Source organism: Aethalodelphis obliquidens, unplaced genomic scaffold (assembly GCF_003676395.1).
Source record: "Aethalodelphis obliquidens isolate GAN/ISIS:26980383/991018 unplaced genomic scaffold, ASM367639v1 scaffold25, whole genome shotgun sequence".
NCBI lineage: Eukaryota > Metazoa > Chordata > Mammalia > Artiodactyla > Delphinidae > Aethalodelphis > Aethalodelphis obliquidens.
The window spans coordinates 13,478,949-13,505,973 of NW_020837969.1; the positions used below are offsets into that span (position 1 = coordinate 13,478,949).

Genomic DNA, 27,025 nt, shown 5'->3' on the forward strand with positions numbered 1-27,025 from the left:
TTCTAGGGTGATTTTTTAAAAACACTTTTAATCAGTAATTTCTATCAAGAACAATTGCTCTGAAGCGTTAGAGGAAACAAGCCTTATAAAATTTCACGTCTGTCCTTTTGTCTCATTATATTTCTTCCTCTGTGGCCTGATTCCTGGGTTCTTCTCTCACCTTTGGCATTTCATATTGTGTGAGTTTTTTTCTTTTCTTACTTACTTTCTTTTTTTTGGAGTTTTCATTTTTTGAAAGAACTCTTCCTGTTGACAGCTGTGATAGGTCCCTGTCGGGGCTGCTGTGACCCTGAAAACAGTAGGAGGGAAGGCCGTTGCAGGCACTCTGTGCTCACTTACTTTTCAGCACCAGTGATCTAGTCAGCATATTCCAGTGGCCCCAGTGCCTTAGTGAAGAGGCAGCGTCTGGAGCATTTGGAACCCACTGTCCTCCCGGCGTCTGAGGGGCAGGCTGCAGAGTCCTGCGGGCACTGAGGCCAGACTTGATGGCCAGATGGATGTGGGTTTCAGCCCCGATCCTCAGTTGTCCCATATGTAAAGTAGGGGTGACTCAGAGCCGTTACACACACCCAGCCTCTAGCACAGTGCCTGGCAAAATGCAGGATTTAATCCACAGAGGGAAGTTTATTATCTGTTAACATACTTTATTATTATTAATATATTTACATTCTGCAGTTTGCCCTTGAAAGGCAGTGATAAAGCTACAACCTGAGTTATTCTTTCTCTCCATGGTCTTCTTTTGTCAACCCTGATAACTTTTTACAGAGATATTGTAAACAGAGCACATTCTAAGAGAAAAGTTCTTGCTGGGAGCCACGTGTCCGTACCCCACACACTGTGCTCCGTGCCTGTGGTGCAGACCCACCTTCCCAGCCCAGCTCCACAATTTCCAGCTTCCAGGCGTTTGTAAGTCCAGGGACAGGCGTTAGCTTTTTTGGTCACATGTCCTGTTCTTCCGGATTCCTTGAGCCTGGTTAGAACAGGGAGGTTTTCAAGGTCTTCAGTCTCAGAGGAACCTAGTATAGGAAGAGGATACTCGGTTTGTTCTTATTAAAAATCTAAAATTTTTTTAAAGATTTAAATGTAATTTCAATATACTAACATATAATTTTTTTCCCTCACAGTGTTTCCCTTCTTTAAAAAAAGTCCAGTTGCCTTCTCTTAGCAAGCTGCCTTTCAAATCTGTAGATCAAAAGTTTATGGAAAAGTCAAAGAATCAATTAAATAAGTTTTTACAGGTAAGCAAACTTTCTGGATATGGGAGGAAAATTAGTTATTTGGGGGTTATTGGGGGTTGAACCGTCATCATTCTCAGAGTTTGCCTGTTTGCTTCCTGTTCTCACAGGTCAGGACAGATCCTCAAAATATCTTTGGTTTTGGGTTCTGGGGTTTGTTTGTTTTTTGGTGATATATGTATGTATATGTGTGTATATATATGTATACTCTACAGACAGAAAATGCAGATACCATGTGTACGGCTTTCTCCAGTTTCACAAACTGGACACACCCTCATAACTAGCACCTAGTCCCAGAGACAGAGTGTCACCAGTCCCGCCAGCGTCACCACAGGTGACCGTGGTCCCGACTCACGACCACGCGCTTACAGCTGGTTTTGAACTTCACCTGAGTGGAGTCACAGGGCGTGGACCCCCTTCACTCAGGATCGTGGGCCTGAGGTCCTCCCATAGGGCTATTTCAGTTGCAGACCGTTCTTTGATTTCATTTTTGTTCTCGTTTTCATTGTTGAATGGGCTTCTCCTGGCGTGAAACCCCTGCAGTCTGTTCGTGCTCTTGTTGATGGGCGTTGGGAGAGTTTCCAGGTGGAGGCTATTAATAAGCTGTCAGTGCTTGTCTTTCGGTGAATAGCTGCTGGGGAATCCCTAGGCATTTGGGGTTTTCAGTTTTTGTGAGTGGTCGTAGCGGTTTGTACACTCTCACCAGCGGCATGCAGGCTTCTGTTCACTCCACACTGGACGGTTTCTTTTGTGAAGTTAAAGTTGTGTCTGCTTTTCAGTCGTGTTGCCTGTCTTTTCCATATCGCTTTGCAGGAGTTTCGTGTGTGTTTTGGATGTGCATCTCTTGTCAGAGCAGATGTGCTGTGGCTATCTTCTTTCTGTGGGTTGCCTTTTCAGTCTCTTAATGAGCATAAGTTCTCAATTTTAATTTAGTCCAATTTATCCATTTTTTTTCCTTTTGTGGTGAATGTCTTTTGTGCTTGTGGAGAAATCCTTGCCTACTGCAAGGTTCTAAAGGTAGTTTCCTTATTTCCTCTAAACGCATAACTGGTTTCTTTCACTCTATCTTTAGAACATAAGACCGAACAAAGGTATACTGTCTCCAGTAGCAAACCACTATTTATTTTTTCCTTAGGTGGGGCCTCTGTATTCAGGGTCTTGTTAAGTTGCTCACACCACAGCCCCCAAAGCCCGTATAGTTCTCGGGGGGCATGGACCTTTGCTTTGTGAAACACTTTTTGCCAGTGCAGTAGTAGCTAGAAGTCCTGAGACTTAATAATGGATGTTGCCAAATTCTTAGTAAAGGTTATGTTATATTCAGTTGGACCAGGGTGTGAATCATAGTTAAAGTAGGTACATTTTAGCTGGAGTTCCCTTGCAAGTTCCTAACTATTTTTCTCTCATATATTCATCTCTCTCTAAATATATATTTTTTATAAATATATAAATCTGTGTGTGTGTGTGTGTGTATATATATATATATATATATATATATGTATATGTATATATTTCCCTCAGGAAATAAAATAATTGCACCTTTGAAAAACTTTCCGAGTTTAATTATGGCAGAACTGGGATAGAGAATCATTAATGTTTAAATGCTATTACAGGAGAGAATTTAAAACTGAAATATTACCATCTCGTTGCTGATTCAGAACGTCTAGGAAATATTAAACCCACTCAAGCATTGTACCTGATTAAATTGTTCAGATGAACTAAAGGTCTTGTTTGTGAAACGAATATGTATTATTCAAAATCGAAGCTTGTGAAGCCCCACGTGTGTAGCTCTGGGATCTTGCAGCTGATGCTTCCGTTTCCTTCCAGCCTCTGCTGTTGGGGGAGGGAGGGTCTCGGGTTGTCTGGCGCTTCCAGCCCTTCAGCTGCCTTTCCAGTTGTGCTGCAGAGACCGGGGTGCCCCCTGCACTTTTGGGGATGCAGGGAGGGGTCACTTGTGCCTCTGTTGGGTTGCTGGTGATGGAAATGGGTTAGTGATTCCTGCCCTGGTGCCAAGAGAAGCATGTGCTCTGTGCTGCCAGTAGGTGGCGTGGGTGAGGCTGGGGGCGGGGACCATCTGCCTGAAGAGGTGGAAGGGGCATCTCAAGGGGCCATTTGTCTTTTGATCAAGAGGATTGTAAGTCAGAAAGTAATGGTTTAAATTGCTTTTCATTTCCTCAAAGACTTCACGTGAAAGTGCTCACTATTTAATAACTTTAGGTAGATTACACAGCAAACTGAAGTTTCAAAATATCATCCCACCAGCTGCAGACAGGAAAAGCAAGATGCAAAAGGTATAGTCTGAAAGGCAGATATTATTAGGTCCACAGGACCTTCCAGAAAAGAGGATTCCATTGAGTGTGTGTTTGTGTGAGTATTTATATATGACACATGGTTCCCTTCGAGGTATAGTGATAATAGATAGTAATCCAGCCAGTCGTCCCTCACACACAGGCAGCTTACTCTAGCCGTCCCCGCAGTAGTGCGGCACCCACTTCTGGGTGTGCACGTGCTGTTCGCTCTTCCTGGAATGTTTTACTCTCCTCATCTCACACTGACTAGTCCTCTTAGAGACTCCACCTGTGTAGGACAACGTGCTCTAAGCCTTTGGGGGGAAGGAGTGGGAATTAGGATTATATTCTCAGCTTGAAGATGTGATAATATCCCAATTACACCTTGCCCCATAGACATAATCTTTGAGAACATTTCTAAGTTCTCATACATGTTCAATTTGGTTACTTTCCCTCATGATAGTATATAACTTAGTCCAAAGACTTGTCATCCTTAATGATTTCCTTAGTTACGTTGATTGCATTATTTGAGACTTAGCATTGGTTATCATTTGCTACTATTTGATAAAAGAGTGCTGGAGTGGAGATTAGCTAAAGGAAATCAAGGTGGAGGGAGGCTGTCTCACTCCTAACCCACCCTCACGTGCAGCTGAGCATCTAATGCTCTACAAAAGGAATAAAGGCTCGGGGGCCTGCCTGGGAAGGCAGTAGTGACCCCAACTCCCTGTCCCCTAAATCTCCTTCCCCACGTCTGAGGCAGAACCTCCATCTTCAGGCCAGTCTTCCGCAGGACACAGGAAGCTGACGACCACTGGAATGCGGTGGGGGGGTGCCCGGGACCCCCGTCCCCAGTGTGGCACTATTGGGCTGCTCGGAGGTGCTTTTCTAGGGAGGGTCACAGGGTTTATCAGATTTCAAGCTTCGTCTGAGCAAACATAATGTGAACGTCATGGACCAACTCCTCTGGGACCAGAATGTAGCCTGTTCTCCCAGCAGAGAGGGTTCTGCCATCAGAACCCCAGTGTTCCAGCCCCCCAGGGAGTTACATCATCCATGGGGCAGGATTTCTCATTGGTTCATTTATTCCTAAACCCTGTATCTGTGAGCACCAGACATTTACACGTTCTTGTGGTCACATTGTTAATTTTCCTGTCTTATCAGTAGTACTTGCTTCATACGTCAACGTGATGCACGTTCTCCTTTCCTTTCTCCTAAGGCCAGAGAACTTGAGCACATTTCCAGTTTATGGGCCAATAAAAACAGTTATAAAATTATGTAAACATACGCTGCCTGGGGAAGGTGGAGCACAGGGACAGAAAACTACTGGCTGCCAGGCAGTTACCACCACGTGACAACCCAAAGCTCTTTTTTCAGCTCATGTACAAAGTCCGCACGCACGTAGCCATGAAAGGGTTGGGTGGGATCCTTGTGTAGTGTGCGGAAAACACCCATGACTTTTGAAGGCGGCAGCCCCCGGACCCGCAGGCAGTTTGCACAGTGAGACTTCACGTCGCCCTGAGCACAAGCAGGGCGCTCCAGTTAACCCACAGAGTGCAGTTTGCCATCAAGCTCGGTGAGAACTCATCTAATATATTTTATTTCAGGAGGAAAGGGAAGTGGTTTTAGGTTCAGAATTACGATGAAAGTAAATTTCCCGGGACAGTCAACTCTGCCTTCACTCCTCGTGGCTCCCAGCTCACAGACGAACCACGCAGGAGGCATTAATCCTCTTTCTCCCACAGAATCTGCTTTCAGATGAAAGACTGTGTCAGAGTGAAGCACTTTATGCCTTTTTGAGCCCTTCTCCTGACTACCTCAAGGTTATTGACGTGCAGGGGAAAAAGTCCACGTTTTCATTATCCTCATTTCTGGAAAGACTCCCTCGCGACTTCTTCTCCCATCAGGAGGTGAGCTGTCTGAAGGTTGTACGTTTTTGAAGCATATTTAAGCACACGTCTTCTGGAGGCTGTTTGATGTGGCAGGTGTTTGTGGAAGGCCTGCTACAGATGGGGAGGAAGCAAATACCTTGAGTCACCATTGCTGTCATATTTGGGGACAGGGTTGATAACAAGGTAGGTGAGTGGCATGTGGATGGAGGTTCTGTGGGAGGCCCTCTGCGGAAGGTGGCCTGGCCGGCGCCCAGGACGGGGGCCGGCACCGCAGAGGGCTTGGAGCTAACGTTGAGGTTCAGGAGCAGAGGGTGCGTGTGCGGAACAGTCAGCAGGTCTTTGGGCCGAGGGGAGGCTTCGGGAGCGTGCGCTGAAGGAAATGAGGCCGAGGGTAGGAGGAGGGGCAAGGCCGCCGCGCTGAGGAGTTTAGATTTTATCTGAGGGAATGGAAAGCCGTGTCACGTCCTGAAGCACGATGCACCTCGCAGTGATGCGGGTGAGTGAAGGAGTGAATAGACAGGCTGCAGACATTTGCCATCTCATGCCTGGCCCTCGGGCTTCCCTCCAGGGGCCCCTGACTTGGCTGAGGCCTGCGGCCCCTCGTTTGGCTCTCCAACAAGCTGCACGAGACCATCTCCGAAATGTGGCGTCTCCTTAGTTCAATGCCAGACGCCACCGCCTCTTCACCAGAATTGGTTTAACGAGCTTGGACAGAGGGAAGTAACCGTGGAAAGGAGCATCTGCTTTGCCGCGTCCTGAGCTGGAGCAGAGCCCACGAACCACAGGGTTCCGCCTGCCTGCCTGCCTCCCTCCCTCCTGGGCACCTCCCCGCCTCTTTCCTGCACGCCACACGTGTCACGTCTGGCCGTACTTGGCCCCTCCCCTCTGTCACCTCCCATTTATCCCTGCACCTCTTGGGATTCACCCTGTGGCCCAGTCACTCCGGGAAACTGCTCTCGGCAGGAGGAAGGCCAGTGGCCGACCGGCAGCCTCCTGCAGCCTCTGATGCTGCTGGACGTGCAGTGAAGCTGGGGGTGCCCCTCCGGCCGCTGACTTCTCAGCCCTCTGCTCTGCTCTGCTCATCACGCCCCCAAGGCCCTGTCGTTGGGCCGCTGCTTGTTCCCGCAGCCTCAGCTGCCCCCCGCACACATCCGAGTGAACTTCCTCAGCTGTCCTTCCACTGCCTGACGTCTGCACCCCTGTTGCAGCTCTTCACCCTGCTTGGAGAAGCAGCCACGTGCATGCTGGCCACCTCCCCGCAGAGCTAAGGGCCTCTCAAAGTCGGGATCCACGTCACACTCGTTGGCACTAGCCTGGTGCCTGGCATAAATGAGTTTTCAACGGAAATTTGCTGATAACGCAGATCAAGAAGTGAGACTAGCTGAAGTACAGAATAAAAGCTTGAATCAGAGCTTTAAAAATAACTAAATTACTTTAAATTATACATGTCTTTAAAAAAACAGTGAATTTAAAATATTTCAAGTTAAAAAGCCTTCCTTTTAAAACTCAAAATGGTTAGAAAGCTGTTTTGTTATCTCCGAATTCACTCCTCATTAATACAGTGACAGAGGCTTTTCAGAATTATTTTAGACCTTGAATGAGGCTTTAGGATCAAGCTATGCCCTGAGTTTAGATACACTTTGGCCTCTTTGTGAAAATGCATAGGTTTCTGCATGTAGGGAAGTTGAAGGATTGTGTGAGGTTGAACTATAAGTGCACATTCGGAATTGACCCTGGGAGGGGAACGCGTCACCTTCCTTGGATGAGTGGCCTGCTGCTTCCTGTGACTTTACTGTTCCCCCAGGAGGAGGCAGAGGAGGACAGTGACCTGTCAGATTGTGGTGATGACGTGGATGGAAGGAAAGACTCTTTGGCTGAACCATGTTTCATGCTGATTGGGGAGATTTTTGAACTTCGAGGAAGTAAGCTTCTTTATTACTATTCAGTGGTTTTGCTGGTTAAGTGGTTACACACACACACACACACACACACACACACACACACACACACACACACGTACAATAGGTTCTGAGGACACAACCTTAGGACAGATATCCCTGTACTCATGGAATTTAGGGTCCTGCTTTACCCTGCACCATGTTCCTCTGTATACAGAAAGCTTGAATGCTTTGAATTTCTTTTTATGTGACTTAGCATAGCCTCATTGCTTCATCACCAAAAGGTATACAAAAGTTAATTTTGCATAGCAGAGGAAGAGCCCTGTTGTTAAAGGTGACTATGTGGCCAGGGACGCAGGGACGCCCGAGCCTGCTTTCAGCCTCCTTTCCTCCCTAGAGGACTGGTCATCCGTGGGGGCGTGGGGGCATTTTGTCCACAGGGGACACTGGCATGTCTGGAAACAGTTTTGGTTGTCACAGCTCGTGGGAGGGCGCCGCTGGCATCTTGTGGGCGGAGGCCAAGGGTGCTGCTAAAGCATCCTCCAGTGCACAGGACAGCCCCACAGCAAAGAGTTATCCTGTCCCAAACGACAGCAGTGCCAAGGTGAGGAATCCTACCCTAATAGTTCCTGAGGGGAGTTGTACTTAGAAGAAACAAGAGCAAAAAGAGGATCAGAATACTCTTTTGTTAAGACCTGCGCAAGTGCCTCTCTCCCGAAGCAGTACTGGGGTGAAAGGTCAAACGGTACTTCTTGGCTTTAGTCTTGAGTCCTGAATAGGACTGTCTACCCACCCTCACCTTCCACAGTCCCCAACCTGTAAATGGCGACGCCAGCATACTCGGTCACACCTGGAGCCTCGAGTCCTAGCTAGAGGTGTGCCAGGTGCCTAAAGGCACAGCTGAGCGCCTAGCAGAGGAAGCGCACAAGAGGAGCAGGGTTTCGCAAGGCACAGCAGTGCTCCAACCGGGAGCACGTTGCTTGGAGAACGTCCTGGGCTCTGCCCACTTGGATGAGCATCTTTTCCCTTGGGGCAAAGAAGGTGGGCTGGGAGTTGGTCCTATGCAGGAAGCCGGCTGTGCATTGCTTCTTATTTATATATCCCTTAACATGTCGCTTAAAGAATTCTTCGCAGATGAAGAAACTTCAAGTGCTTTTACAGGCTTGGGCGCGTCTTTTATGTCTTCTAATCCTCGGTATCTTTACAACGATTGATGCATAGTAGGTGATCAATGAAAATGCTTGGATGGATGGATGGATGAATGAATGAATAGGCAAGAAAATTTTCGGTGCCGGGATTGTTTTGGTCATTGAACTTTTTCTTCCTCTAAGCCAATCTTAAAATAATCAGCAAACACTTTGGGAGCTTATGTTTTAGATATAGCTCCATAGGGGAAACAAAAATATCTCAGAGGTAGATTCTTTCTTCAGTGAATTTACAACATAATGGTTTCAAAAATGTAATTCACATTAAGCAATAGACACAAATTCTAAACTCCAGGCAGAGATTTATATATAAGCATGTTCATTTGAGCATAATTACAGTAAGGAAAAATTGGAACTAAGCTAAATTCAGAAATGGGTGATAGTTAAATTAAGAAATATCCACATGATGGAATATCGTCCAGCTATTAAGGATCCTTGCAGATGAAAAAGCTATAGCTGGTCCGACACTTTAAGATGTGTTCTGGTGTTGAACTTGGTTCAGTACAGGCCGGAAAAAACAGTTCTCCCCCAAACCCGGAGGCTGGCTCCTCCACAGTGAAGTCTGCCCATTAAATCATGAGTCCTCCCCATGTCCCACAGAGTCGGTAAGAACGAGGAAGCACCATCTTGGCCTTGGGTCAGCGTGTTCTCTGCAACACAAAGAGACTGAGAAGCCTGGTGGACGTGTCAGAGGCAGTCAGGCAGGAGTAGGGCTCCAAGTCCTCTCTGTGGTGTGCATCTCCTCCCTCATGTGCACCTGCTCAGAATATTTGGTTTTGCTAGTGACTTTCCAGAGGGGAGTAAACAGAACATCATTGATAATGAGATGTGATATATTTGCCATCAGCAAAATCCTAGTGTTGCTGCAGCTGCCTCCATGGCCTCGAACGAATGAGTCCTTGGAAAGAATAATGGGGCTATTCTGTGTTGGAGTGGGGGACTAGAGAAGGGCAGGAAGATGTCGTAGAGTCAGGGGCATCAGTGATGGGAGAGAATCTAGCAGAGCCGTTTTGGGTTCCTGCTCTAGTTCAGTTTATGAAAATGGACCAGAAGTGTAGCTGTTTTAAACATTTATAACCAGTCACTCGGCTGTCCGGCACTCTTCCCGGAGTTGCTTGTATCTCCAGACCCTCTGGGTCTGAGCTACCTGTCTGCTGCCTGAGAAAGGTGGAGGGAAGTTCTCATCCCTGCCAGACACACCCCTCCCAGCCGGGACGCCAGCCTCAGATGGGCACGCCTGCAGCGCGCTCTGAATTCCATCAACACTTAGGGCACTTCTGAGGCGTGGTCCTGACCCCGGGACTTGACACTTACTTGAAGGATTACCACCACTGCACCTGGACACTTAGATCCATTTTTAAAGTTAGAAATGACTTGAGAATGTGTTAAAGTCTAGCACCAAGTGTGTGTTAACTGTTGATTTCTGTTTGGGTGCCTTCCCTTGTACAGAGGTGTTTGTGAATTTACTCCTTTGGTGCAGGAGCCCTGAATTCTTGGCCCCAGCATAGCCAAGTCATGTGTCACTAGCTAAACATTGCAGTGGATGGAAGTGAATATATAAGCGGAATATTTGGTTTCGATTCCAATTTGCAGACCAAAAATATCCTCACAGCATTTCTTTGCCTTCTTTTGGTTTATATTCATATTCTACACTTATAACAATGTGTCTCCTAATCTAATGCTAATAGTAAAAGTTTAGATATGTAGGACCCTTCACAAAACTCTTTCACACAAAGTAGTGCCATGACTCTCCAGCAAAACGAAAGTACATGCTAACACTGTCCTTTTCCAGATGAGGAAACTGAGGCTTGGAGAAGGTGATGGTGGCCGCCTGCTCCGGGCGGTGGTGCAGGAGCGATGAGTCCATGGCTCACTCGGAATCCTGGGGCTTCCCAGTCCCCCTTTCTTCCCCCACGGGCATAAAATATATAAAAATGCATGATCTACAAACTACTATTCAAAAGGGAGCAGGTAGACCTATCAATTTTTTAATATTTCAAAATATTTGTCAACATCTGACTACAGATGCTTCTCGTTCAGAGCCGTGTATTAGAACAGTGGGTTCAACAAGCCAGGCACAAATCTAAAAGGAATTGCACTGTCTGCTAGTGGAAAACAGACGTCAGTAGCCCGGGGACACATGAAGTGAAGTTTTAGTTCCACTTGCTAGCTCAGCTGTTGTTAGGCATTGAAAAGCTGTAAGAAGTCTTAAGTTTCCTCTCATCAGTTGCAAAGTAGAAAATGAAAGCTTATTCATTCGAGTATTCCTGGGCAGAAGTTTGCTAACCTAGACCCAAATTCTGTGGATATCAAAGCCCCTTAGTGTCCAGACTTGGATTGAGTGACGTGGTTAAGATTTATGCTTTGTGCTGCTATGAAAATGTCACGATTGTGATAGCCTGTGGTAATGCTTTTCCTCTGATTTATATTTTAGTGTTTAAATGGGTGAGAAGAACATTAATTGCTCTCGTTCAGGTCACTTTCGGAAGAACCATCAACAAGTGAGTTGCACGAAACTAATGTTTGAATTCATGCCCTAGCCTTTGCCTTAACAGTCCAATTACATCCCCAACTAAAGGTTTTTTCGTTTCTCTCTTTATTTCTGATATGATTCTAAGATTGGATAGGGAAGCAGATTTCTACAAGACTGTCTCCTCCAGAATGCGCGGTGCACCAGATAACAAGCTTGGGCTGGCTCTGGCAGGCTGGTTGGTGAGGGTCAGAAGATTGTTCTGGAAAGTTCTCTGTTGACCATGATGACTGGTTTTAATATCTTGGGTACAGCGTTTTTATGTCACATGATGTGGATCAGTTTAAGGCTTAGACTCTGAGCCAAAATGAAAGTAGGATGAGCATCGCACGGCAGGTATTTATTTGAAGGGAAATGCAAACCATATATTTTTTTAGAGTTGGGGTGATATTAAAATAGTAATTCCTCGTTAGTTGATAGCTAGGTATCCATGAGGGGTGTGTGTACCCTACAACACTATTATAAGCCATATGTGTATTCTGAATTGTATCACGTTACCCATATCCCTAAGGGTTATACTCTATGCCCAGTACCCAGTGCTTACGAGGCTGTAGCATTATGATGTCCCCACACAAAAACTGGGAGTCAACTGCTAAAACTAAGGGGAAAAAAAAATGTAAACTAAACAAGCCCCATATTATATTTTTATTCAGTTGCAAATAGAATATATTTTCCTTCTGGTCATAAACCAAAATTTACTTGTTTATTTCTAAGTTTTTTAAAAAAATGGTGGGGCTTCCCTGGTGGCGCAGTGGTTGAGGGTACACCTGCCGATGCAGGGGACACGGGTTCGTGCCCTGGTCCGGGAAGATCCCACATGCCGCGGAGCGGCTGGGCCCGTGAGCCATGACCGCTGAGCCTGCGTGTCCGGAGCCTGTGCTCCGCGACGGGAGAGGCCACAACAGTGAAAGGCCCGTGTACCACAGGAAAAAAATGGTGTTAGTGGCTTGTTTAGTTGACTTTTAGTATCGTGGGCTTTTAAGCGGAAAAATGCCCTGTTTAACTTACAGTTTCAGTCTGAGTCAAACCTCTTAACCTTAGTACTGACAGGCCTTGGGATAAAGAATTTTTCAAAATGGCCCTATTTTTCTCAGAACTCCAGACTTGCTAACTTATTTTCTTTTTCAGTTTCAGAAAATCATGCATACATTCCCTGCTCCTATTTATGATACTGGCTCTTAATTTTAAGATGAGCATCTGTGGTTTGAGAGTGGTGAATACATTAGGCGGGGGAGGGGCACCACGTAGGGAATTTTCAGGCTGTGGGTTTCAGTGGGCTTTTTTATCAGGTAGAGAAATTACGGAGCATCTGGCCCTGTGCTGTTTTGCCTCAGGCAGACGAGGACACATCATAAAATTAAGTAGCAGCACAATATGTGCCTCTCGCCTTGTGCCAACTGTAATTTCACATCCCAGAATTGCTGCAAAAGCTTCCTCCAGTTTTGGTTAATACAAAGTCAGACCTAAATTGATAGAAAATGCTTAGGTAATGGCCTTTGGTAAGTCACTCACCTAATTTTAAGTTGCAAACTGAAATTTTCCTTCTTCATTTCTTCACGCAGTGCTGGTGAGTAACCCAAAGACTACAGGCAAAACAAGCTGTGTTTTTATGTAGATTTTACTTAGGCAGGTCAGCAGGTTCTCAAAGCCAAAGCCCCATTGAACTAATAAAATTATTTTATTTGATCTAGATATGAATTGCACAGTTCTAAGCAGTATCGGGAAGTATCTTAGGAGACATGCAGTTACAAACAGGATTACCATGGTTCTGACTCACAGTGGAATTTAGACTTCATTGGTGACTAGTTACTGTGTGCAAAGTGCTGGGCTTGAAACATCTATTTCAGATATTATTTCTGAAAACCTCACATTGTCCCTTTAAAAATCTGGTTGGGAAGTCAGATTCTTAAAGGGCTTTTTGATTTATTATTCGCGAATTAAGTTTGAAACTTCAGGTCTTTCTTGCACTAATAGTCAAAGGTGATTCTGCTCCCATTTTCTGCAGAGATACTTCCCTTCCCAACCTCAGCACCGCTTCTGGCTCTGTGAGCTGTGCTGCTCTCTGCAGCAGTCCAGTGGTTGGCTGGAATTTGATGAAGTAGGGTTTATGGAAGACCTGGGTAACCAGATAAAAGCCACTTATTTATAACCGTGCAGGTCAAGATCTGCCCGATTTTCACTCCTGTGGGAAGGTGACGTGGCTGGATAGCAGTGTATCTTTTCAAAGTCCCCCCCTTTGTGGTGAAAGGGGGGTGCCTTTTCCCCCTTTGCCCCGTGAGCATGTGAGATGTTTCCGGGGTCAGACAACTCTGCCCAGCATCCTGTGCCGTGGCCGCCCCAGGGGACAACTAGTGAAGAAGCTTGGTTCTCCCCAGGACTCCCAGAGCTCAGGGAGCTCTTCACAGTCTTTTAAAACGGATTGATGCTTTCAGTTTATACCACTTCATGGAGAAATTAGTATGTTAAGTACCGTGCACAGTTAAGAGTAGTTGCAAGCTTCAAACAAATCAATCTCCTCTCAGTTCTTGCTTTTCCAGATTGAAAGACACCGTGCGGCAAACATTTAGAGAATTCAGTACCAGTGAAAATGTGAGCTCCAGGAATGAATGGCTGTCAGTGTTACCAAAATAAAAACTTTCCGAGTCAGAGTTTAAAAATCCAATTCCTAGTTTATTCATCAAACGCTTATCTTAACCTACCCATTGATAAATGCCTTGTGAGAATAGAGAATAAGATTTTTAAAAACCTCATCCAAGAAATATTTTGCTCTTGAAAGACAACTCCGGGACGCAGTGGACTGGGCTCTCAGCGAGCAAATGGTGGTCTACTACATCGGCGCTCTCCGGGATGCTTTGTGGCCCGGTGGGAATTTGGCACCTCCGAACACAATCCCAAGTGAAGAGCAAAGCCAGGAAACAAAGCGGAGAGCACAGCAGAAGCTGCTTGAAAACATTCCAGGTGAGGCCTGGGCTCTGACCCTGAAAGTCGCATGAAAAGGGAGTGTTGATGGCCCTTCTCCTTTTGCACTTACAGTTTGTATAAATGCCTTATTAGAAAAATTAGAAAAATTTAGAAAAATTCTAAATTTTCTCCTTAAACATTGGAAAGAGCTGATCACTCATGTTCCTCGCGTCTCCGTGCCTTTATGTGCTGTGTGTGCATATGTCGTAGCCCCTCACTGAAGGTCCGTGCAGGTGTACTTTATCAATAGCAGCATGGAATATAAACTTAATTTTTCAGATACGCTTCAGAGCCTTGTTGGACAGCAAAATGCCCGTCATGGTATAATAAAAATATTCAACGCACTGCAAGAAACGAGAGCCAATAAGCATCTGTTATATGTGAGTAACTTAAAGCCTCCCAGAGGATTCAGTTTCTTCAGTTCTACGTTTCTGTTCATATACAGGGGTAGATTTTAACTCTTTATACGCTTAATCATTCTTATTGCTTGTAACTCTGAACCCATTTTCTCTGCTTCATTTTTCAATTTGGTTAAAAAAAAATACCCCCCTGTGGGTGCGGCATCCCCCTCCTCGCCTGCTGGCTGTTTCTCTCAACTTGTGCTGTAACGTTTCTGCCTGAGTGCTTGGCTTGCTTATTTCAGCAAAGCAAACTGTTTCCCAGTAGTCTGATAATACTGTTGGTGGTTATAACGGACCGTGAAATAAATCAATCTGATGCTAAATGGAGTTTATAGAATACTAATTCCTTTTAACCCTTAGAGAAAAAGACATTTTTTTTCTTCTTTCTTGGTTCAGGTGCTGATGGAACTGCTGCTAATTGAATTGTGTCCTGAGCTGAGAACTCATTTAGATGAACTTAAAGCTTGTCAGGTTTGAGACTCCCAAATAACCCACCAGAGAAATGTCTGTAATAATAGACATGAAACATTTTCCTCTTTTCCACAGAGGGCTTGACTGAGAACCATACCGATCTTTTAGTTACCTCCCTCTAGTTTTATGTGAATGAAGCAGAATTGGGGGGAAAACTTGATGCTGTATATTAGGCAACAGAAAAAAACACTTGTTAATTATTTTTATTTTAATATAAATCCTTTAAAGGTCAACATACTGATTGAAATATGTGTTAATACGTGATAAGAACCTAGGAAATATTTTAAATATTTATTAAGTTTTGTTTTAAAAAAGTTTGTTTTAAATGAATTATGAACGTTGTACAGTTAATTTCCTCACTGAGGATTCTGAACATTCCTATATTCGTATGTGTTGAATATTGTTGTGCAATGCTTTGTGTGAAGTTGTTGTGAAAATTTTATTGTCTTTATTTTTACCAAAGACTTCCCATAGTTTGAAGCATCTGAAGCAATAAAATATAAAAATGAATCATAGCGCTCTGATGTTTAAGATGCTTATATCTCAAAAAAAGTTGAAACAGTTAAGATAGTTCAGATACTTATCAAGTGCCTTTTCTGTAGAAAACATTGCACATGTAAGTACTTCCGTAAGGAAGTATAAAGTTTGTTGCCTTTCTCCAGACACAGAATGAATGTGAAAAATATGATTTTTAGTGTGAATGAGAAGAGCCAAAATTGGTGCTTGAAGTGCTGTTATTAGGGAGGTGGGATGGATGGGCAGGAATGAGATGGGGAAACAAAGAGGAGGGAAGTTACTTCAGGCTGTTCAGGACTTGATTGTGTCATCAAGTCTTGGGGACCAGTAGGGGCATTAGGCGAAATCCAGGGTACAGATGTTGCTTTGATTTTAGTAGTGGGACCATGGACAAGTCACTTAATTTTCCTGGGTTTTACCACTTATTATGCAGTGATAATGACACACTTTCCCCTTTCTAACCCCCAGGAATATTGAAAGCAAGCCAATTAAGCAGAAATTCAGTTTGAAATCCATGAAAGAAACATACGATGTATATATAAAGTGGTATTAATTATATCATTGTTAGATCATACCTGCTGAGTTCCTGATATGCCAAGTTCTTGATATGAAACATAAGTGCTGAAAGGCAAATGGTTAAAAATTAGTAAAGCACATTTTATCTTTCATATTCTTTTAGCTACAGCTCTTTGATCCTTATTTCAAACCAAGATATTTGATACTTTCGAAAAAACTCAAAGTTGGCTATTTATATGGATAAGAATTATCCTTCATAGGGATGTAGAAAAGACATTCAGAGAAGAGAAGCCGTGTGAAGTCACCAAGCCCCAGGAACTCATAGCAGTTACTAAAAGTGACCATCTTCTGCATAATTAAACCATGGCTGTTATGACTCCTCAATCCTTAAGAAGTTGTCTTACTTTTTCATAAGTTATCAACTGTAAGGCGTCTTACAGAAGTTTTGATTTTTTTTTTTGAAAAAAGTTAATGACCTTGAAGCTTCACCTCACTTAAAGGGTGACTCCAATCACAGATCAAGATGTGCACCATGTTGGGAGTAGTGGTAGTTTGCAGGGGCTCACCTGGGCCAGGTTTGCCAGCTTTATGGTAACTAGAGTAAACTGAAATTTTAAATTCTGTGTTGGGTTCACTTAGGACATTTAAGCACAGCATATTACCAAATATGACATGTCAAATTCCTACCTTTAGGATTTCTCAAACCGTGTTTTAATGGCAGTTAAAGTGGCCTTTACTTTGGGGATGTAGAGTGAGCGAGCTATGAAAGTGCTATTACAGTCCCCATACACTGCCTTATTACATTTCTATTTTAAGATTCTTAAAGGCTTAAGATGGATGTTACTAAGAAAACAAGAGCAAAAGCAAGTGGGCTTGTATTGTAGAACGATTTACGTTAGGTTTTATGAAATCTTTTAATGGGCTAGAGACATGGAAATGTTGTTACTGGGGAAGAAGAGAGTCTTCAGCAGAGATTTTAAAAGCAAAGGAATGGGTTTCTACTCTAAGATTTAAAGGAGAAGTATATGGCCTATGTTTGTCTTTAGATACAGGGAAGAAATTTCAACAAAGTGAAGTTCAAATAATATAGACAAACCAGAACATAAAACAAGAGCAAGTAGTTTTGTGCCATATAATACTTCTTTAGTGAGGGGCACCTACATATTAATTGCATTTTCCCGGTGCTAAGACTAGATCTTGTAAATCACTTTGGAAAGGATGGTTGTGATTTTTAAAATAAAGCCGTAACATTTACAAAGAAAGTGTTGTTCAGGTATCTTAAACATTATTTTCAATATCTGTTTCACAGATGTATATTTCTTTAGAATCTTTTGCATATGGATTCTATTTTTACTGTTGGATTTTGCCTCTGTAGATGTAATTGATAAGGAAAGCCTCTTGCTAATTTAACAGTTTAGTTATAGTTATATTGGTAGATGATTTGAAATTTTATCTTGTTTTGAAATACATTGAGGGTTTTTAAAATGTAGAAAAGGACCTGAAGCACAGAGAAACATCTTGTTTCAATTGATTACCAGGAACATAGCAGTTTTACTCATTAAGATGTTTAGGGGAAGATATGGAAAGGCAAGATTGTAAGCAATTTCTTAAACCCACTTATTTTGAAATTTAGATTTTTAATTTTCAATTTGGAATTTACTGTTTTAGAAGTCTTCAATGACTGAAATAAAATTAAAAGTTATACAAAATTCACAACACTAAGGAGTAAAGAAATTTAAAGAATTAAACTTCAGATTTTTTAAAATAAGTTTGTAGCATTTATACTTCTGAAGTTATTAAAGCTAAGATGACACTAAGTCTTTCAGGACACTATTTAAGAAAGGAAAGAAATACTTGCTTTATGGAATGGTTTTCAATATTTGACATGGTCTTGGTCAGTCTCTAGCCTAAGAGCTGGATCTTTGAAGACTCTTCCTGCAGTTCGATCCTGTAGCTACATTTCAAGTTGCAACATTTTATAAATTCAAGAGGGGTGGGATGGCGGGGTGGGATAGGGAGGGTGGGATGGGGGGGTGGGATAGGGAGGGTCAGAGGGAGACACAAGAGGGAGGAGATATGGGGATATATGTATACATATAGCTGATTCACTTTGTTATACAGCAGAAACTAACACACCATTGTAAAGCAATTATACTCCAATAAAGATGTTAAAAAAAAAAAAGAATGAAGGTAACCTGTCATCAGTAAAATACCCAGGATAATGTAACGTGGGAGAGCGAAAACAAACATAGCTATTATAAAAATTATAAAAATACACACATTCTAAGTTGTTAGGATCGATGATCTTTGTTGAAATACATTGTAGTCTAAATTCTCTGACGAACAAGTAAAGTGTGAAGTTCATCTGCCAATGAAGGATTCAGAAGACAAGCCTTAAAAATCAAAGAAAAAGTTATTTAGACATATTTTGAATTGTTGGATCTTTTGTTTTTAAGAAATAGAGTGCAATGATTTAAGGGAATTTCATACTTATACATTTCTATTCTGATTTCTTAATTAGGGAGATTCAAGTTAACCTATGCAAAGTATTAATAGATGATCATAACTAAAAATAACCATGCTATTATCCTTTGGGAGAGAAAATTCTCAGTGCTAAAAATAATGGATTTACACATTGATAGTATTCTAAGTTATGAATTATCAAAATAAGTAAAATAGAAAGCATTAACATTTGGCCTCAAACCTGTTATGTGAATAGCAGCATGTATAATTTTTTAAACGTATGATCTTGTTATGCCTAAATTAGCAATAAGGTGCATAATTTCATAGTATGCCAGGAATTTGAAAGACAGAAGTTACCTCATCCAGACCTTACTCCATGCAGAAACTGTCCCTTTTAGTACCCATGACAGTTGGTTACCAGATATTTGCTTGCTTGCTTCTAGTGGCAAGAAGTCAGCACCTTGGCTTCTGCACACGGCCCCCCAAGCTGAGGTGTTGGCACAGCCATTTCACACTAGGTTCAAGGCCTCTACATGTGGCACCCTATGAGCTAGTCAAACTAGAATAAGCACAAAAGGAAAAAGAATGGGACTTACACCATTGGTTCTCCTGGTTCTCAGGCCTTCAGACTCAGACTGGAACTAAACCACCAGCTTTTCTGAGTCTCCCAGCTTGCAGATGACAGTCAGTCTTTGCAGTCCCCATAATCATGTACAAATTAGTATATATAGGGGATGAGGATAACATGGCAGACTAGAAGGACCTGAGCTCACCTCATCTCACAAAAACACCAAACTCGCAAGTAACTGCTGAAAAGCACTGACAAAAAAAGGACTAGAACCTACCAAAAAAGATAGTCTACTTCAAAAAACAAGCTACAACAAGACGGTAGAAGGGTTGTATTCACGATACAATCAAATCCCATATCCACTGGGTAGGTGACCCACAAACTGGAAAATAATTATATTGTGAGGTTCTCCCATAGGACTGAGAGTTCTGAGCCCCCATGTCAGGCTCCAGTGGTCTGGCATCGGGAGGAGGAGCCCCCAGAGCATTTGGCTTTGAAGGCCAGCGGGACTTGATTGCAGGAGCTCCAGAGGACTGGGGGAAACAGAAACAGCACTCTTGGAGGGTGCACACAAGGTCTCATGTGCACCAGGACCCAGGGGAAAAAGGCGTGACTTAATAGAAGCCTAGGCCAGACTTACCTGCTGGTCTTGGAGGGTCTCCTGGGGGAGGTGGAGGGCAGCTGTGGCTCACCATGGGGACAAGGACACTGGTGGCAGAGGTACTGGGGAGTACTCATCAGCATGAGGTGTCCTGGAGGCTGCCATTGCAACGCCAAGACCTGGCCCCACCCAATAGCCCAAGGCTCCAGTGCTGGGAAGCCTCAGGCCAAACTACCAACAGGGCAGGAGCACAGCCCCACCCATCAGCAGACAGGTTGCTTAAAGTCTTCCTGAGCCCACAGCCACCTCAATACACCCCTGCTCATCAAAGGAACAAGACCCAGCTCCACCCACCACTGAGGAGACATCAGTCCCTCCCACCAGGAAGACTGCACAAGCCTGTTAGATCAGTGTCACTCACCAGGGGGGCAGACACTACAAGCAAGAGGAGCTACAATCCTGTAGCCTGCAGGACAGCAAACACAGAAAGTTCGATAAAATGAGATGGCAGAGGAATATGTTCCAGAGGAAGGAACAAGATAAAACCCTAGAAGAACTAAGTAAAGTGGAGATAGGCAACCTACCTGAAAAAGAATTCAGAGTAATGAAGTAAAGATGATCCAAGGTCTCAGAAAAAGAATGGAGGCACAGACCAAGAAGCTACAAGAAATGTTTAACAAAGAGCTAGAAGATTTAAGGAACAAACAGTTGGACAATACAATAACTGAAATGAAAAATACACTAGAAGGAATAGCAGAATAACTGAGGCAGAAGAACAGATAAGTGAGCGGGAAGACAGAGTGGTGGAAATCACTGCCCCGGAACAGAATGAAGAAAAAAGAATAAAAAGAAAGCAGGACAGTCTAAGAGACCTCTGGGACAACATTAAACACACCAACATTTGCATTATAGGGGCCACAGAAGGAAAAGAGAGAGAGAAAGGGCCTGAGGAAATATTTGAAGAGATAATAGCTGAAAACTTCCCTAACATGGGAAAGGAAACAGTCACCCAAGTCCAGGAAGTGCAGAGAGTCCCATACGGGATAAACCCAAGGAGGAAAATGCTGACACACATCAAACTGACAAAAGGTAAAGACAAAATATTAAAAGCAACAAGGGAAAAGCAACAAATAACATACAAGGGAATCCCTATACAGTTATCAGCTGGTTTTTTAGCAGAAACTGCAGGCCAGAAGGGAGTGGCACAATATATTTAAAGTGATGAAAGGGAAAAACCTACAACCAAGAATACCCAGCAAGGCTCTTGTTGAGCTTTACAGACAAGCAAAAGCTAAGAGAATTTAGCACCACCAAACCAGCTTTACAGCAAATACTCCAGGAACTTCTCGAGGTGGAAAAGAAAAGCCCACGACTAGAAACAAGAAAATTACAAATGGGAAGCCTCATCAGTAAAGGCAAACATACAGTAAACATGGGAAATTATCCACACACAAATATCTTGAAACCAGCAATCATGAGGAGAGTACAAATGCAGGATATTGGAAATGCATTTGAAATTAAGAGACCAGCAACTTAAAACAATCTTGTATATATATATAGCCTGCTATATCAAAACCTCATGGTAACTGCAAACCAAAAATGTACAATAGATAAACATGCAAAAAGAAAAAAATCCAAACACAACACTAAAGTAGTCGTCAAATCACAAGAGAAGGGAACAAAAGAGGAATGGAAGAAAAAAGACCTACAGAAACAAATCCAAAACAATTAACAAAATGGCAATAAGAACATACATATCAGTCATTACCTTAAATGTAAATGGATTCAATGCTCCAACCAAAACACACAGACTGGCTGAATGGATACAAAAGACCCATATATATGCTCTCTACAAGAGACCCATTTCATATCTAGGGACACATACAAACTGAAAGTGAGGGGATGGAAAAAGATATTCCATGCAAATGGAAAGCAAAAGAAAGCTGGAGTAGCAATTCTCATCTCAGACAAAATAGATTTTAAAATAAAGAATGTTACAAGAGACAAAGAAGGACACTACATAATGATCAAGGGATCAATCCAAGAAGACATAAAAATTATATATGCCCCCAACATAGGAGCACTTCAATATGTAAGGCAACTACTAACATCCATAAAAGGAGAAATTGATGGTAACAATAATACTGGGAGACTTTAACACGCCACTTACCTCAATGGACAGATCACCCAGACAGAAAATCAGTAAGGAAACACAGGCTTTAAATGATGCATTAGACCAGATGAACTTAGTTGATATTTACAGAACAATCCATCTGAAAGCAGCAGAACCCACATTCTTTTCAAGTGCACATGGAAAATTATCCAGGATAGATCACATGCTGAGCCATAAAGCGAGCCTCAGTAAATTTAATTGAAATCATATCAAGAATCTTTTCTGACCACAATGCTATGAGATTAGAAATCAACTGTAAAAAGCACAAACACGTGGAGGCTAAACAATATGCTACTAAACAACCAATGAATCACTGAAGAAATCAAAAAGGAAATAAAAAAATACCTAGAGACAAATGAAAACAATGATTCAACCCTATGGGACTCAGCAAAGCAGGTCTAAGAGGGAAGTTTATAGCAATATAGTCTTACCTCAGGAAACAAGAAAAATCCCCAATAAACACCCTAACCTTACACCTAAAGCAACTAGAGAAAAAAAACAAACAAAACCCAAAGTTAGCAGAAGGAAAGAAATCATAAAGATCAGATCAAAACTAAACGAAGTAGAAATGAACAAGAGAAAAGATCAATGAAACTGAAAGCTGGTTCTTTGAAAAGATAAACACTGATAAGCCTTTCGCCAGACTCATCAAGGAAAAAAGGGAAAGGGCTCAAATAAAATTAGAAATTAAAAAGGAGAAGTTACAACTGGTACCACAGAAATACATAGGATCATAAGAAACTACTTACTACAAGCAACTTTATGCCAATAAAATGGCAACCTAGAAGAAATGAACAATTTCTTAGGAAGATACAATCTCTCAAAACTAAACCAGGAAGAAAGAAAAATATGAACAGACCAATTACAAGTACTGAAATTGAAACTCATTAAAAAAAACTCCCAACAAATACAAATCCAGGACCAGATGTTTTCACAGACAAATTCTATCAAACATTTAGAGAAGTTAACACCTATCCTTCTGAAACTATTTCAAAAAATTTCAGAGGAAGGAATACTCCCAAACTCATTCTATGAGGCCACCATCACCCTGATACCAAAACCAGACAAAGATACCACAAGATGAGAAAATTACAGGCCAATATCACCAATGAACATAGATGCAAAAATCCTCAACAAAATACTAGCAAACTAAATCCAACAACACATTAAAAGGATCATAATCAAGTGGGATTTATCCCAGGGATGCAAGGATTTTTCAATATATGCAAATCAATGTGATACACCATGTTAATAAATTGAATAAAAACCATATGATCATTTTAATAGATGCAGAAAAAGCTTTTGACAAAATTCAACACCCATTTAGGATAAAACCTGTTCAGAAAGTGGGCATAGAGGGAACCTACCTCAACATAATGAAGGCCATATATGACAAACCCACAGCTAACATCTTAGTAGTGAAAAGCTGAAAGCATTCCCTCTAAGAGCAAGAACAAGACAAGGATGTCCACTCTTGCCACTATTATTCAACAGTTTTGGAAGTCCTAGCCACAGCAATCAGAGAAGAAAAAGAAATAAAAGGAATCCAAATTGGAAAAGAAGTAAAACTGTCACTGTTTGCAGATGACATGATACTATACGTAGAAAATCCTAAAGATGCTACAAGAAAACTACTAGAGCTCATCAATGAATTTGGTAAAGTTGCAGGATACAAAATTAATACAGAGAAATCTCTTGCATTCCTACACACTAACAATGAAAGATCAGAAAGAGAAATTAAGGAAACAATCCCATTTACCATTGCATCAAAAAGAATAAAATACCCAGAAATAACCTAGCTAAGGAGGCAAAAGACCTATACTCTGAAAACTGTAAGACACTGATGAAAGAAATCGGATGACACAAACAGATGGAAAGATATATCATGTTTTTGGATTGAAAGAATATTGTCAAAATGATTATACTGCCCAAGCCAATCTACAGATTCAATGCAATCCCTATCAAATTACCAATGGCATTTTTCACAGAACTAGAGCAAAAAATTTTTAAATTTTTATGGAAACCCAAAAGACTCCAAAAAGCCAAAGCAATCTTGAGAAAGAAAAACGGAGCTGGAGAAATCAGTCTCCCTGGCTTCAGACTATAGTATAAAGCTGCAGTATGGTACTGGCACAAAGACAGACTTGCAGATCAGTGGAACAGGATAGAAAGCCCAGAAGTAAACCCACGCACCTATAGTCAATTAATTTACAACAAAGAAGGTAAGAATATACAATAGAGAAAAGACAGTCTCTTCAATAAGTGGTACTGGGGAAACTGGACAGCTACGTGTAAAAGAATAAAATTAGAACATTCTCTAACATCATACACAAAAATAAACTCAAAATGGATTAAGGACCTAAATGTAAGACTAGATACTATAAAAGTCATAGAGGAAAACGTAGGCAGAACACTCTCTGACATAAATCACAGTATTTTTTTGGTTCCACCTCCTACAGTAATGAAAATACAAACAAAAATAAATGGAACCCTAATTAAACTTAAAAGCTTTCGCACAGCAAAGGAAACCATAAACAAAATGGAAAGACAACCCAAAGAATATTTAATCCGTTGTTGGTTGCATCATTTGTAAACTCCAAAATATATTGGGTTGGCGAAAAAGTTCATTTTGGTTTTTCCATAAGATGTTATGGGAAAACCCAAATGAACTTTTTGGCCAAGCCAATGCAAAATAATTGTGCTCATGCAGCTCAATATATTTTTAAAAACCCAATCAAAAAATGGGCAGAAGATCTAAGACAGACAGATGGCCAAAAAGCACATGAAAAGATGCTCAATGTCGCTGATTAGAGAAATGCAAGTCAAAATTACAGTGAGGTATCACCTAACATCTGTCAGAATGGCCATCATTAAAAAATCTACAAGAGGAGCTTCCCTGGTGGTGCAGTGGTTGAGAGTCCACCTGCCAATGCAGGGGACACGGGTTCATGCCCCGGTCCGGGAAGATCCCACATGCCACAGAGCGGCTAGGCCCATGAGCCATGGGCACTGAGCCTGCGCGTCTGGAGCCTGTACTCTGCAACAGGAGAGGCCAGTGTACCGCAAAAAAAAAAAAAAAAAAAAAAAAGTCTACAAGGGGAGGATGGGGAAAGATAGCGGAAGAGTAAGATGTGGAGATCACCTTTCTCCCCACAAATACATCTACACGTGGAACAACTCCTACAGAACACCTACTGAACACTGGCAGAAGACCTCAGACCTCCCAAAAGGCAAGAAAGTCCCCACGTACCTGGGTAGGGCAGAAGTAAAAAGAAAAAACGGAGACAAAGAATAGGGACGTGACCTGCACTTCTGGGAGGCAGCTGTAAAAGAGGAAAGGTTTCCACACACTAGAAGCCCATTCGCGGGCAGAGACTGTGGGTGGCAGAGGGAGGAAACTTCGGAGCCACGGAGGAGAGCACAGCAACAGGGGTGCGGAGGGCAAAGCGGGGAGATTCCCGCACAGAGGATCAGGGCCGACCAGCACTCACCAGCCCGAGAGGCTTGTCTGCTCACCCGCTGCAGCGGGTGGGGGCTGGGACCTGCAGCTCAGGCTTCACTCGGATCCCAGGGAGAGGACTGGGGTTGGCGGCGTGAACACGGCCTGCAGGGGATTAGTGCACCACAGCTGGCCGGGAGGAGTCCAGGGAAAATTCTGGACCTGCCAAAGAGGCAAGAGACTTTTTCTTCCCTCTTTGTTTCCTGGTGCGCGAGGAGAGGGGATTAAGAGCCCTGCTTAAAGGAGCTCCAGAGACGGGCGCGAGCCGGGGCCAAAACCGTGGACCCCAGAGACGGGAATGAGACACTAAGGCTGCTGCTGCCGCCGCCACCAAGAATCCTGTGTGCAAGCACAGGTCACTATCCACACCTCCCTTCCAGGGAGCCTGTGCAGCCTGCCACTGCCAGGGTCCCGTGATCCAGGGAAAACTTCTCCAGGAGAATGCACGGTGCGCCTCAGGCTGGTGCAACGTCATGCTGGGCTCTGCAGCCGCAGGCTTGCCCCGCATCCGTACCCCTCCCTCCCCCGCCTGAGTGAGCCAGAGCCCCTGAATCAGCGGCTCCTTTAACCCCGTCCTGTCTGAGCGAAGAACACACGCCCTCCGGCAACGTACACGCAGTTGCGGGGCCAAATCCTAAACTGAACCCCCGGGAGCTGTGCGAACAAAGAAAAGAAAGGGAAATTTCTCCCAGCAGCTTCAGGAGCAGTGGATTAAATCTCCACAATCAACATGATGTACCTGCATCTGTGGAATACCTGAATAGACAACAAATCATCCCAAATTGAGGAGGTGGACTTTGAGAGCAATACATTATTTTTCCCCCTTTTCCTCTTTTTGTGAGTGTGTATGTGTATGCTTCTGTGTGAGATTCTGTCTGTATACCTTTGCTTTCACCATTTGTCCTAGGGTTGTGTCCGTCTTTTTTTTTTTACTTAAAATTTTTCTTAATAATTATTTTTTATCTTTTAATAACTTTATTTTATCATACTTTATTTTATCCTCTTTCTTTTTACTTTTTCTCCCTTTTATTCTGAGCCATGTGGATGAAAGGCTCTTGGTGCTGCAGCCAGGAGTCAGTGCTATGCCTCTGAGGTGGGAGAGCCAACTTCAGAACACTGGTCCATGAGAGACCTCCCAGCTCCACATAATATCAAATGGCGAAAATCTCCCAGAGATCTTCATCTCAACACCAGCACCCAGCTTCACTCAATGACCAGCAAGCTACAGTGCTGGACATCCTATGCCAAACAACTAGCAAGAAAGGAACACAACCCCATCCATCAGCAGAGAGGCTGCCCAAAATGATAATAAGTCCATAGACACCCCCAAAACACACCACCAGACGTGGACCTCCCCACCAGAAAGACAAGATCCAGCCTCATCCACCAGAACACAGGCACTAGTCCCCTCCACCAGGAAGCCAACACAACCCACTGAACCAACTTTAACCACTGGCGACAGACACCCAAAACAACGGGAACTACGAACCTGCAGCCTGCAAAAAGGAGACCCCAAACGCAGTAAGATAAGCAAAATGAGAAGACAGAAAAACACACAGCAGATGAAGGAGCAAAGTAAAAACCCACCAGACCTAACAAATGAAGAGGAAATAGGCAGTCTACCTGAAAAACAATTCAGAATAATGATAGTAAAGATGATCCAAAATCTTGGAAATAGAATAGAGAAAATGCAAGAAACATTTAACAAGGACCTAGAAGAACTAAAGAGGAAAGAAGCAACGATGAACAACACAATAAATGAAATTAAAAATACTCTAGAAGGGTTCAATAGCAGAATAACTGAGGCAGAAGAA

At 42.9% G+C, this 27,025-nt stretch overlaps 2 protein-coding genes across 16 annotated transcripts in view; one reads left to right on the plus strand and one right to left on the minus strand.

Moving 5' to 3' along the window:
* The window catches only part of SNX25 (sorting nexin 25), a 108,648-nt gene extending 93,258 nt beyond the window's left edge, over positions 1 to 15,390 (plus strand). For 9 of the 15 annotated variants that reach the window (XM_027122626.1, XM_027122625.1, XM_027122630.1 and 6 more), the window contains 7 exons: positions 1,125 to 1,238; positions 5,263 to 5,427; positions 7,214 to 7,331; positions 10,947 to 11,013; positions 13,819 to 14,000; positions 14,283 to 14,383; positions 14,801 to 15,390. In XM_027122626.1, coding sequence (XP_026978427.1) covers positions 1,125 to 1,238; positions 5,263 to 5,427; positions 7,214 to 7,331; positions 10,947 to 11,013; positions 13,819 to 14,000; positions 14,283 to 14,383; positions 14,801 to 14,881 — 828 coding nt within the window. In that variant the 3' untranslated portion in view covers positions 14,882 to 15,390. The other 6 variants (XR_003436231.1, XM_027122632.1, XR_003436234.1 and 3 more) reach the window with 6 other exon arrangements.
* LRP2BP (LRP2 binding protein) overlaps positions 13,933 to 27,025 on the minus strand; it is a 39,829-nt gene continuing 26,736 nt past the window's right edge. Inside the window, exons 8-10 of the mRNA XM_027122640.1 lie at positions 18,188 to 18,300; positions 15,967 to 16,012; positions 13,933 to 14,020 (exon numbers count right to left, since the gene is read on the minus strand). Of these exons, the coding sequence (XP_026978441.1) occupies positions 18,235 to 18,300 (66 nt within the window). The 3' untranslated portion in view covers positions 13,933 to 14,020; positions 15,967 to 16,012; positions 18,188 to 18,234. The remainder of the gene's footprint in view (positions 14,021 to 15,966; positions 16,013 to 18,187; positions 18,301 to 27,025) is intronic.